The sequence below is a fragment of the Arctopsyche grandis genome, chromosome 3, assembly GCF_051622035.1.
Source record: "Arctopsyche grandis isolate Sample6627 chromosome 3, ASM5162203v2, whole genome shotgun sequence".
Taxonomy (NCBI): Eukaryota; Metazoa; Arthropoda; class Insecta; order Trichoptera; family Hydropsychidae; genus Arctopsyche; species Arctopsyche grandis.
Genome location: NC_135357.1, coordinates 25,917,732 through 25,931,777, shown reverse-complemented (window position 1 = coordinate 25,931,777; position 14,046 = coordinate 25,917,732). Strand labels below are relative to the sequence as shown.

The 14,046-nt window shown below is 39.0% G+C and overlaps 1 protein-coding gene across 17 annotated transcripts; it reads right to left on the bottom strand.

Annotated features, from left to right (window-relative positions):
* Positions 1 to 53: 53 nt before the first annotated feature.
* LOC143909841 (uncharacterized) lies at positions 54 to 8,208 on the bottom strand. Of its 17 annotated transcripts, XR_013260393.1 has the most exons (5): positions 7,881 to 8,120; positions 5,107 to 5,446; positions 1,966 to 4,356; positions 881 to 1,913; positions 54 to 802 (listed from the first exon to the last, which is right to left on the bottom strand). XR_013260393.1 is itself a non-coding variant. In XM_077428067.1 (4 exons), the coding sequence occupies exons 1-3, from the start codon at positions 7,929 to 7,931 to the stop codon at positions 908 to 910; spliced, it is 3,840 nt and encodes a 1,279-aa protein (XP_077284193.1). In that variant the 5' UTR covers positions 7,932 to 8,120; the 3' UTR covers positions 54 to 802; positions 881 to 907. The 17 variants fall into 17 exon arrangements, 2 of the variants coding, with proteins under 2 accessions (XP_077284193.1, XP_077284191.1); XR_013260387.1 differs by having other exon boundaries at positions 881 to 1,721; positions 1,891 to 5,446; XR_013260379.1 differs by having other exon boundaries at positions 1,954 to 5,446.
* Positions 8,209 to 14,046: the final 5,838 nt, after the last annotated feature.

Below are 14,046 nucleotides of genomic sequence, written 5' to 3'. Positions count from 1 at the left end.
ATACTTTTATATTTTTATTTTTTATAATTTATATTTTTATATTTCATGTTTTTACAATTTCGTATTTTTACATGCCTCCTTTATTATATTTTTATATTTCATGTTTTTACAATTTTGTATTTTTATATTTGTTTTATCCATATTTGTCTTTTAATTAATATATAATAATAATTAATTTCCTTAGCCATAGTGACGACTTTGAGTTGATCTGTAAAGTCACAATGGCAAATTTGTGAATAAATAAATAAATAAATATGTAGACTGATCATATTTGGATCACCCATTAGACATTTTAGTATATTCACCATAGATTTAGAATAACCTATTAGAAAAACCTATAAGTATTCTATGTATATCTATGATATTCACTCTTTTAAATGCATTTACTAAGCTTTTTGTATAAAAAATTTATCACCAAAACATTTATATTTTTTGAATAATGTAAAAAAAACAACAGTAAATAACATTATATAAAATTTAAAATAGAGTGTATAGATACTTTTAGGCGAAAAAATGGAATGCTTTGCGCGTTACTACAGCAAGTGAGTATTTGTTTTTTGTACCTTTCTGTTCCGCGGCGGATCGTGCGGGGACTACGGAAATTTTGTGATCACGACAGGCGAGTCGTGAGCACCCAACGTTTTAAAATAAAAGACTTATGATATCTGTAAGTATATACACTATTATATTTAGAAGTATTGCTGTTCTTACATTTAAATTTTAGAACATTTACAAAGTGTATATTAAATTAAAACTAATTCGAATATTTTTTTATGTGCATCACCCTTAAATATGGGGAAACCTGAAACAAGAAAAATGATAAATAATATGATAAAATGAGAAATAAAAACATATCATTTGACATGCAAAAATTTATTACCGTTAATATGTTGCACGATAGGAGTTTTTAATTGCAATATGATTCGCTTGTTTCTTCATATTGAGAATATTGTTCGCTCATTTCATATTGAGATGATTCATCGTGGTAATTACTTGCATATTCGTTTGCGCTGGTAGATGAAGAACTTGCCGAACTACTACTGGATGAGCCACTTGATGAGCCGCTGGATGAGCCACTGGAAGATCCACTGGATGATCCGCTGGATGAGCCACTGGAAGATCCACTGGATGATCCGCTTGATGAGCCACTAGACGCGCCACTGGAAGATCCGCTGGATGAACCACTGGAAGATCCGCTGGATGAACCACTGGAAGATCCGCTTGATGAGCCGCTAGATGAACCACTGGAAGAGCCACTGGAAGAACCACTGGATGAACTACTGCCAGCTGAGCTGCTAGATCCAGATTTTCCACAGCCTCCACTGGAAGAGCCACTGGATGATCCGCTGGAAGCTCCACTGGAAGATCCGCTTGATGAACCACTGGAAGATCCACTTGATGAGCCGCTAGATGAGCCACTGGATGAACCGCTGGAGGAACCACTGGATGAACCGCTGGAAGATCCACTGGATGAGCCACTGGAAGATCCACTGGATGATCCGCTTGATGAACCGCTAGATGATCCGCTGGAAGATCCGCTGGATGAGCCGCTTGATGAACCGCTGGATGAACCGCCGGAAGATGAACCGCTAGATGAACCACTGGAAGATCCGCTAGATGAACCACCCTTTCCGCCGGAACTGCTAGATGCACTGCTGCCAGATGAGCTGCTAGATCCAGATTTTCCACAGCCTCCACTGGAAGAGCCACTGGATGATCCGCTGGAAGCTCCACTGGAAGATCCGCTTGATGAACCACCGGAAGATCCACTTGATGAGCCGCTAGATGAGCCACTGGATGAGCCGCTGGAGGAACCACCGGATGAACCGCTGGAAGAGCCACTGGAAGCTCCACTGGAAGATCCGCTGGATGAACCACCGGAAGATCCACTAGATGATCCGCTTGATGAACCGCTAGATGAACCACCGGAAGATGAACCACTGGATGAACCACTGGAAGATCCACTGGATGAGCCGCCGGAAGATCCACTGGATGAGCCGCTTGATGAACCGCTGGATGAACCACCGGAAGATGAACCGCTTGATGAACCACTGGAAGATCCGCTAGATGAACCACCCTTTCCGCCGGAACTGCTAGATGCACTGCTGCCAGATGAGCTGCTAGATCCAGATCCGGATTTTCCACAACCTCCTTTTTCGGAACTCTTACTAGATGATGAGCTAGATGAGCCACTTGATGAACTGCTTCCACCCTTTCCACTGGAAGAGCCACTGGAAGCTCCACTGGAAGATCCGCTGGATGAACCACCGGAAGATCCACTTGATGAGCCGCTAGATGAGCCACTGGATGAACCACTGGAGGAACCACCGGATGAACCGCTGGAAGAGCCACTGGAAGCTCCACTGGAAGATCCGCTGGATGAACCACCGGAAGATCCACTGGATGAGCCGCTTGATGAACCGCTGGATGAACCACCGGAAGATGAACCGCTTGATGAACCACTGGAAGATCCGCTAGATGAACCACCTTTTCCGCCGGAACTGCTAGATGCACTGCTGCCAGATGAGCTGCTAGATCCAGATCCGGATTTTCCACAACCTCCTTTTTCGGAACTCTTACTGGATGATGAGCTGGATGAGCCACTTGATGAGCTGCTTCCACCCTTTCCACTGGAAGAGCCACTGGAAGCTCCACTGGAAGATCCGCTGGATGAACCACCGGAAGATCCACTAGATGAGCCGCTTGATGAGCCGCTGGATGAACCACCGGAAGATGAACCGCTTGATGAGCCACTGGAAGATCCGCTAGATGAACCACCCTTTCCGCCGGAACTGCTGGATGCACTGCTGCCAGATGAGCTGCTAGATCCAGATCCGGATTTTCCACAACCTCCTTTTTCGGAACTCTTACTGGATGATGAGCTGGATGAGCCACTTGATGAGCTGCTTCCACCCTTTCCACTGGAAGAGCCACTGGAAGCTCCACTGGAAGATCCGCTGGAAGAACCACCGGAAGATCCACTTGATGAGCCGCTAGATGAGCCACTGGATGAGCCGCTGGAGGAACCACCGGATGACCCGCTGGAAGAGCCACTGGAAGCTCCACTGGAAGATCCGCTGGATGAACCACCGGAAGATCCACTGGATGAGCCGCTTGATGAACCGCTGGATGAACCACCGGAAGATGAACCGCTTGATGAACCACTAGACGATCCGCTGGAAGTTCCGCTGGATGAGCCGCTGGAAGCACTGGAACCACTGCTTGATGAACTCATGTCTCCGCTACGTTTTGAATAACATGACCCATCTTTTGATGATGATCCTGATGCGTTGGATGACCCGCTGGATGATCCGCTTGATGAACCGCTGGATGATCCGCTTGATGAACCGCTAGATGAGCCACTAGAAGCACCACTGGAAGATCCGCTGGATGAACCACTGGATGATCCACTTGATGAGCCGCTAGATGAGCCACTGGATGAGCCGCTGGAAGAACCACTGGATGAACCGCTTGATGAACCACTGGATGATCCGCTGGAAGATCCACTGGATGAGCCGCTGGAAGATCCACTGGATGATCCGCTTGATGAACCGCTAGACGATCCACTGGATGAGCCGCTGGAAGATCCACTGGATGAGCCGCTTGATGAACCGCTGGATGAACCACCGGAAGATGAACCGCTTGATGAACCACTGGATGATCCGCTAGATGAACCACCCTTTCCGCCGGAACTGCTAGATGCATTGCTGCCAGATGAGCTGCTAGATCCAGATCCGGATTTTCCACAACCTCCTTTTTCGGAACTCTTACTGGATGATGAGCTGGATGAGCCACTTGATGAGCTGCTTCCACCCTTTCCACTGGAAGAGCCACTGGAAGCTCCACTGGAAGATCCGCTGGATGAACCACCGGAAGATCCACTGGATGAGCCGCTTGATGAACCGCTGGATGAACCACCGGAAGATGAACCGCTTGATGAACCACTGGATGATCCGCTAGATGAACCACCTTTTCCGCCGGAACTGCTAGATGCACTGCTGCCAGATGAGCTGCTAGATCCAGATCCGGATTTTCCACAACCTCCTTTTTCGGAACTCTTACTGGATGATGAGCTCGATGAGCCACTTGATGAGCTGCTTCCACCCTTTCCACTGGAAGAGCCACTGGAAGCTCCACTGGAAGATCCGCTGGAAGCTCCACTGGAAGATCCGCTGGATGAACCACCGGAAGATCCACTGGATGAGCCGCTTGATGAACCGCTGGATGAACCACCGGAAGATGAACCGCTTGATGAACCACTGGATGATCCGCTAGATGAACCACCTTTTCCGCCGGAACTGCTAGATGCACTGCTGCCAGATGAGCTGCTAGATCCAGATCCGGATTTTCCACAACCTCCTTTTTCGGAACTCTTACTGGATGATGAGCTCGATGAGCCACTTGATGAGCTGCTTCCACCCTTTCCACTGGAAGAGCCACTGGAAGCTCCACTGGAAGATCCGCTGGATGAACCACCGGAAGATCCACTGGATGAGCCGCTGGAAGATCCGCTGGATGAGCCGCTTGATGAACCGCTGGATGAACCACCGGAAGATGAACCGCTTGATGAACCACTGGAAGATCCGCTAGATGAACCACCCTTTCCGCCGGAACTGCTAGATGCACTGCTGCCAGATGAGCTGCTAGATCCAGATCCGGATTTTCCACAACCTCCTTTTTCGCCACTCTTACTGGATGATGAGCTGGATGAGCCGCTTGATGAGCTGCTTCCACCCTTTCCACTGGAAGAGCCACTGGAAGCTCCACTGGAAGATCCACTGGATGAACCACCGGAAGATCCACTTGATGAGCCGCTAGATGAGCCACTGGATGAGCCGCTGGAGGAACCACCAGATGAACCGCTGGAAGATCCACTAGATGAGCCGCTGGAAGATCCACTGGATGATCCGCTTGATGAACCGCTAGATGATCCGCTGGAAGATCCGCTGGATGAGCCACTTGATGAACCGCTGGATGAACCACCGGAAGATGAACCGCTTGATGAACCACTGGAAGATCCGCTAGATGAACCACCCTTTCCGCCGGAACCGCTAGATGCACTGCTGCCAGATGAGCTGCTAGATCCAGATCCGGATTTTCCACAACCTCCACTGGAAGAGCCACTTGATGAACCACTGGAAGATCCGCTGGAAGATCCGCTGGAAGATCCACTGGAAGATCCGCTGGAAGATCCGCTGGAAGATCCGCTGGAAGATCCGCTGGAAGATCCGCTGGAAGATCCGCTGGAAGATCCGCTAGAAGAGCTGCTAGAAGAACCACTGGATCCTTTTCCACTGCTTCCAGAACTGCTTGACGAGGTACTTGACGCAGCAGTTGATCCACTACTACTGCTAGCGGTTGAAGAGGAAGATGCAGATGACCCAGATTTAGTCATACCGCCACCTCCACATGGTGGTGGTGGTGGGATTGCGCATCCCTGAACGGCCTAAATCGAAAGAAATCAGATATGTCCGTATAAATGTGTGTTCTCCATATTTCGATTACACTCATCATTAATAGTGTAATGTGGGATTATGAGTATCCACTGTCTAAGCGAATTCGTGTGTGAACAATAGAAACCCCGGATTAGTCTAATGCATTTATCACCAACCTATGTCCCGATCACCAATTTTTCATACGGTCCTAGGAAGAAATTGAGCTTATTTTTTTAGTGTAGCCCGCGAGCAAAATTTAAAATAGTTTATTTTTTTTTATCTAAAATTTTTTTTGTCGATTTGTTAAATGTTTTATCCTTTATGACATAAGATAAAATTCGAATTTCGGCCAAACTAGAAATTTAATGAGCAATTATCATCAATATTAGAAGCGATCACATGGTACTCGATAGCTCTCGACGAAAGTAATGATTGAAAAGATACCGCACAGTTATTAATTTTCATACGCGGATGTAACTCTAAATTGTGAAATTATTGAAGAGCTTTTGTCATTGGAATCACCTAAATATTAAACAACAGGAGCTGATATTTTTGAAAAAATTGTTAATTGCTTAAAAAAATATAATTTACAATGGAACAAATTGGTAAGCATAACAACTGACGGAGCACCAAGTTTGACCATTAAAGAAAATCCAGGATAAAATTTGCGAAAATTGTCCTGATTACAATTTAATTATAATTCATTGTATTATACAAGTATTGTACAAAAATGTGTTAAATGTTGAACATGTGATATCTTATATTATTAAACTTGTAAATTTAATACGATCGAGTGGCTTGAAACACAGACAATTCATTGCTTTTCTTCAAGATATTGAATCTGAGTTCACATATATTATTTATCATAATCATATTCGATGGTTTAGCCTAGGAAAAATACTTCAGTGAGTATGGAATACAAAAGAAGATATCGTTCTATTTTTAAAAATGAAAAATATTATCGACTTTCCCGAATTAATTGATAATGACTGGCTGTGTGATTTTGAATTTACATCTGGACATCGTGACACATTTAAATACTTTCAACACAGTATTCCAAGGGGAAAATTTATATGTCCATGATATGGTGAAATGTTTGAATGGATTTAAATTAAAACTACGACTGTTTCTTCACCATTTATTTATTAAACGGGTAAATCACTTTTCAACCATGAAATTGCTAAAGATACCAGAAAATAAATTTGTAGAATAAGGTGAAATTATCAACGATTTAAGTGGTGAGTTTCCATAAAGATTTGGCGACTTCTGAAAAATTGAGATAGGCTTGGCAATTATACGAGATCAATTGCAATTTATATTGATAGCGTATCGACGGAGATATAAATTAAGTTTATATATTCACAGCGGGATGCTTATTTAAGGGAATTACACCGTTATGAAGAAATTTGAAAAATTTGACAACGCCCTTAATACGGAAAAATTCGACAAACTTAGATAGTTTGCTCAAAAAATGTTGGTGGTTTTTCGATCAACCTACATATATGTATGTATATGTAAACAAGCATTTTCAATCATGAATATCAGTAAAAATTCTTTACAATCAAGCATCACAGATGAAAATTTACAAGCATTTTTAAGAATCTCAACTACAAAATTTTCAACTGAAATTAAAAAACTGTTAAAAACAGTTTCATTCGTCAAATTAAATAATTTTTTTGTATGAAATTTAAAAAAAAAATGTTTTAATTCCTTTCACGATAATAAATAATGTATATCTAAAACAGTATTTTACTTGCGGCCTGCCACCAATTTATGTTATGATGTAATGCAATGATGATTAAGGTTTCAATTAAAATTATGATCCCGGCTTAAGTTAATGTAATTAAATATATTTCCTAAAGCCTTGGGTCACCTTTATATCAGTGCATACGTAAATATGTATATTACTTAAGTACATATATTACTTAATATCCAATTTCTATATATTGGGTCGAATTTTGAACGCGTATTTTTGATCACACTGAAATGATTTTATTCGATTTTAGCTTAAATTGAATTTTATCTCGTAATTGAATTTTATGATGCTGTATCTAATCTCAAAATGTTCTTCTCGCGTATATGACATTTTTTAACCATTTATTTAACTATTATTTCAAACTGCCAATTTATTGAGCAACCCATCGAAGTTAACTTATATGAATTTTATCTTTTTAATTTTACCACTGACAATTTTTACAAGAAAAATTTTGATAGAATTTAATTTCATTTAAATTTTAGATAATTTAAAAATAAGGTCAAATAATTTTTAACAAGAAAAGTATTATTTTGTTTTTTGATATTTATTTTGAATTTAATTAATTTTTGATATTTTTTTTTGCGTATAAAAACTCAAATACATATACAAATAGTCTCAAATACTATTACAAGGCAAAAAAAATCTTATGAAACCCGTGAAGTGAATTTTTTTAGGTGTAATGTGTTTACCTGTGTCCATACGAACAGAATCAGAAAGAGAAAGCTAAATCTAATCCACATGTTGGAGTGTTGTTTGAGGTCTGATTGGATTAGTATAGACGATCTCAGGTGCCTGGATCGTGGTCTGACGGTAGATAGCGTCTTAGGTCGCTATTTATCGGTACGGCAACTCTTCTGTGTTTATCAACTAATAACATGTCACAGATCAACGTGACAACTTGATTGATTGCTCGCATTAGACTGTTGATCAAATATTGGCACGGTGAAGACAGATGCTTATGTATAATAGTTTATGCGGCAAACAACCCATGTCGTCTTAACGTGTGCACTTGACGCTATACAATTTTCATTACAATTTCTCTTATAACATTGTTCGACAAATGACGACTTTTTTTGATTCAGAGACGAAATATAACTTTTCTTATAGATCTATGGCTAGTAAACACGAATCTGGTAGTAAAAAATGTTGATTGGCTCGAGATTCGGAGATATGTGTTTTTTAAATCGTGCGATTTTTCATGTCTCAAAATCTGTCAATTTCCTGTTCAAAATGAATATTATAATCTATAGTCGGGTATTTTATCTTTCATTTTTAGTACATTTTAGCTTTCAAAGCTCTCTAAGTAGTCGTCCATTTCAAATCAAAAGTCAAAAGTACGTATTTTCATTTGGGATTTTTTCCCACTTTTAATACAATTTTATATTGCGTCTTTTCTATTGAAACATGTTTATTTGAATAGTGTTCTGGCCACACTATTTTTTGTTTTCACTTAAAAGGGTTAATTGGAAGTGTGCTGAGTTTTAAATCGGTAAAATTTCGAGCTAAAAGCTCGTACTAGTATTTACACGAATCTGAATTGAATGAATAGGGATAATATATTAAATTGTCTTTATATGAGAATTAAATAAAATTCCACTTAGAAAAATCATATCACAATTTGATCACAATTTAGTAAATGAAAAAAAAATCGTGGATGTAGGTAGCTGTATGAGGTTATTTTTGCCAACTAGCTCTTCTGGTTGCTTATTATTTTCAGTCATCGTTAAATAAAATAGTGAAATATTATTTTATAAAACGTTGGTGGCCGCAGTAAAATCTTCTAAAAAATTTAAATTTAATGTTTTTTTTTTTGATTTATAAATGCTTTTTATTATTACGAAATTATGTTCACAATACATCTTATATCTATTTTAATAGCTACTGATCTACTGATCATTTTCTATTTTACAATTTAATTTAATTTGGTTAGTAATCACAGTATTATATTATTATAATGTTAATCTAAAGCATAATAGGAAAAAGAGCTCAAAAACCTATTTACAATCCTTTAAATTTAATGTAAAAAATTCGGATGTGACCAACCCACGACTATGTTTTTGAGAAAGATAAGAAGTATAAAAAAAAAATATTTGATAATGAAATATATGTACATATGTACATACATATACGAGCGGTTTCCGTGACGGGCCGGAATGTGAAATGCCGGAAAACGCAAATATCGGAAGGCAAAGATCGAAAATCGAAAGATCTTAAGTCGAAAGATAAAAAAAGGGTGCATGGTAAACGGTACATACTCACTTAATTTGCGCGAGCACGATACAACAGGAACAAGAGGAACAGGCTTTTCCTCCCATATTCTGCGCGCGCACATTAATGTGAGCCTTCTCTATACATTCCTCTATCGCATGAACTAGAACTATGACAAAATTCAAATTTTTATTATTTTTAAAAAATTCGGAAAAGTCAAAAAAACTGGTAAAAAATAGACTTTTTATTTCAAACAGCCGCTATTTTGAATAGAATTATCTCTTAAGTATCGCTTTTTTCTCAACATATATTGTATAAATGCGAGAAAAATAATATCCAAACCTCCAACAAGGTAAGAGTGACGATGAATGATAGCTTAACTATTTAATAGAAACCTGTATTTAGCTACGTACAGTGTAAGAACATTATCGAGTGAAGGAAGTGTGCTTGCATTAGAGAGTGAATTAGAAAATATTAAATGGGATATAATAGGACTCAGTGAAGTTAGACGGAAACAACAAAATCAAATAATTCTAAAAAATGGCAACTGTCTCTACTGGAGAGGGTTACCAAATGGTAGAATAGGAGGGGTAGGCTTTCTGATCAATAAGAAAATAGAAATAAATATTATAGAAATAAGCGACATTTTGGAACGTGTATGTGATGTAGTATTAAGAATTTCGAACATGTAAACTTGTCAAATTTTTCAAGTGTACGCCCCCACATCTAGCCACTCAGACGAGGAAATAGAAGACTTCTACGAAAAAATACAGGACGCATACGATAATAGCCGTCACCACTTTAAAATAATCATGGGCGACTTTAACGCAAAAATAGGACAAAAGGCAAATACAGAAAGAGCAGTAGGCAATTTTGGTACCGGCCAAAGAAACGAAAGAGGCGATCGCCTCATAGAATTCGCAGAACTCAATAGGCTCTTTATCACTAATTCATTTTTCAGGAAAAACACAAACAATAAGTGTACTTGGGAGAGTCCCAAAGGAGACAGAAACGAAATCGACTTCATCTTAACAAATACTCTGCACTCAGTTAAAGATGTTAGTGTTTTAAGTAAAGTAGATATAGGTAGCGATCACAGACTAGTCCAGGCCCAGATGGCCATTAATATAAATTTCGAACGTAGGAAATTAATAAAAGGATGCAGTAACACTCTAGATTTCGCCCAACAAAGGTCTAGGAAAAAGGAATTCGAACTCGAACTTGGAAATAGATACGAGAAATTGAATCCAGAAGCAGACATCGAGGAATTGAACACTATCATTAGCTCGGTCATAACCTCAGCAGGTAAGAAATTAGGTGGATTCAGGAAACAGATTAAGCTTAGCAAAATTTCAGCGGAAACAAAAAACCTAATTAAGCATAAAAGGAATTTAGATAGGGATAATAATAAGCAAGAATACAATCTAGTAAATAAGGAAATTAAAAAGAGAATAGTCAGGGATGTTAGAGATTTTAACAGTAAGCTAATAGAAAATACCATTAAGAATAACCGAAGCCTGAAAAAGTGCAAACAGGATCTTTTCTTAGGTAAAAACCAAATGATCGCAATCAGATCAGAGAGCGGAGTAATAATTAGGAATAGAGAAGAAATCATAGACAGAGTTTACAAGCTCTATGCAAAACTATACGAGAACAACAACGAACAACTTCCCGCTCCGAAATCGACACCCGGCCAAAGGGTTCCTGAAGTATTGCCTAGTGAAGTAGAGGCCGCGCTAAAAACTGCAAAGAACGGTAAAACCCCAGGGGAAGATAATATTCCCATTGACTTACTAAAATGTGGCGGCCCCCCCCCTAATTAATATATTAGCTAGGCTTTTCAGCAAATGCATCCAGAACCAAGCTATACCAGAAGGATGGAACAACGCAACGATCAATTTAATACACAAAAAGGTGATAAAAGTGATATTAAGAACTACCGACCCATTAGTCTACTTCCAGCGGTTTACAAGCTCTTCACGACGGTTATTACAGAAAGGCTGAAGAATATCCTCGACGAGAACCAACCTATAGAACAGGCGGGGTTTAGGGCAAATTTCAGCACAATGGACCACCTCCAAGTAGTTGGTGAACTAATCGAGCGCGCCAACGAATATCAACGGCCATAGTGCCTAGGTTTCATCGATTATGAGAAAGCCTTCGATACAATTAGCCATAATGCAGTACTTAACGCTCTACAAACACATGGAGTGCCGGAACCCTATGTGGGGCTGTTAGCTGCAATATATAAGAATGCCACAGATTCGGTTAAAAATTTTTCAGGTACAGATAGATTAAGAATAGGAAAAGGAGTAAGGCAAGGAGATACAATCTCGCCCAAGTTATTCAATGCGGTGCTTGAGGGAGTTTTCAGGAACTTGGAATGGGACACAGCCGGAGTAAGCATCAACGGTCGCTTCTTGAGACACCTTCGGTTCGCAGACGATATAGTTTTAATAGCTCGAGATTCAGCTGACCTAACTAACAGACTAACACAGCTGGACAGGGAAAGTAGAAAAGCAGGATTAAAAATTAACGTAGATAAGACCAAACTAATGTTCAATAGTTATTGCATGCCTGATAGCATCCCATTAGACGATAAACCAGTAGAATTAGTAAATAATTATTTATATTTAGGTCAAATAATTGACATGTCTGGTAGTAAACATGAAGAGATAAAGAGACGTATGAAATTAGGATGGAGTGCATTTGGACGGATGAATACTGTTTTTAAATCAAAAATGCCACTCTGCCTGAAGAAGAAGATCTTCGATCAATGCGTTTTGCCAGTATTGACGCATGGATGTGAAACTTGGACACTGAACGCCAAGATGCTACACAAAATCCAATGCACTCAAAGAAGTATGGAACGATGTATGCTTGGCATAACGAGGAAAGACAGGAAGAGGAACACGTGCGTGAGAAGCATGACAAGGGTAGTTGACATAGTGGATAGAGTAAAGAGATTGAAATGGCAATGGGTGGGCCACGTGGCTAGGAGAATGGACGAAAGGTGGACAAAAGAAGTGATTGAATGGTACCTGAGAGAATGCAAAAGGGTAAAAGGAAGACCGCAGGGTAGATGGGTGGACGAAATTAGGAAAATGTGCGGGGTGAGATGGATGAGAGTTGCGCAAAACAGAGACGATTGGAAGCGTGTTGGAGAGGCCTTCATCCAGCAGTGGATGGTGTATGGCTGTAAATGATGATGATGATTTTGTCTTTTAATTGTATATATGTATATACATTTTATTAAAATTCTTTATTATTTAAAATTAAACTCTTCATAAAAATATATGATAAATAGACGCTAAAATTGAACTTTTTCAATGCCCTAAAAGGCTAAAATGAAAATGTTAAAATTGACAAAAATACATGCTAAAAATACGTGTCTCTAGATATTACTAAGCCAAAAACACCTCACACAATTGGAGAAAGGCTTATCGAACAATGTATGTTGAAGATGGTGAAATTAATTATTGACATTTCTGGAGTAGGATTGCCTTGCCGGTATACTGATTTACCAATAAATCTTCAAAATGTTGGCATCGACAATTACCAGAACTTATTTTATCACAAATTAAGTACATACATATACAGGAAAATTATTGCATCAAAAATTGATGCAAATGGCGTATTGTGGATTAGGTAGTCTGGAATTTGCTTATTTTCAGTATTAAATGTCCAAAATCAATAAAATGTTGAGTTTGATGAAGTTTTTATTGTAAAAACCAATTTTTACGACTGGCAGCATCGTTTTCTTGATTCCTGCCTCTCGCTCTAATACAAATACGACATATTGCAACGTAGTAATAAACAGTCTTAGGCGCACGAGGGTGCCGAAACGGCTTCCTATTATCAATTTTAATAGGTTAACAATAGAAATTGACAATGACAATAGTAATAGTAATGACAAGAGGTAGGACCGGCAGCGTGCTTTTTCCAGGAATCAGGGCATTTTGGTTCTATTTTCCAGGAAACAGACCAAACAATTACAAAGCTAGAGAGCATAAAAACTCAAGTAAAAAATAACCTGTAGTAAAAAAAATAAATGTATTTAAAATAACTGTAGTAAAAAAATGATGTACTAAATATAAATAAAATAAAAAGGCAATTTTAACAATATTTCAACAACAAATTTACAAATGTGTGGGATTTCATGATTAAAATTTCAATCAAAAAGATTTCAATGATTGGGATTTCAATCAAAATTATGATCTCGGCTTAAACTTAAAATTATAGGCGTTTAAGCAATTAAAATCTGACAGCGAGATGGCGGGGTGAAAAGTAATGAAACTACCGATGTAAATGATGAATGTGACAGTATTTTTAAACGTGTCTATTCTGATTATTATTATATTATAATGGCGGATGACATTTCCACTTATATTGATGACCAAACTGAGCAAAATGGCAAAGTTTGAAAACGCTCGGATAAAACCCACACTTTATCAGACGACCAAATCGTTTCTGAACTAAAAAGAGGTTTGTAAAAAAAAGGTTCATCATAAAAATGGACAATGCACGGCGAACAATGAACAATGAACGGCGCAAAGTTCGGTCTTTAGTAATGACAGTGAGCCCATTTTTTTTCCAAATAGAAACCGACCGCCATCCTGTAATAACTCATTGTAATAAATATAATAA

Coding starts and splice junctions, on each gene's coding strand:
- LOC143909841 (XM_077428065.1), bottom strand. CDS start 7,931: ATGTGGATTAGATTTAGCTTTCTCTTTCTGATTCTGTTCGTATGGACA. Junction 5,447..7,880: donor TTCTGTTCGTATGGACACAG/GTAAACACATTA, acceptor CTTTCGATTTAG/GCCGTTCAGGGATGCGCAAT.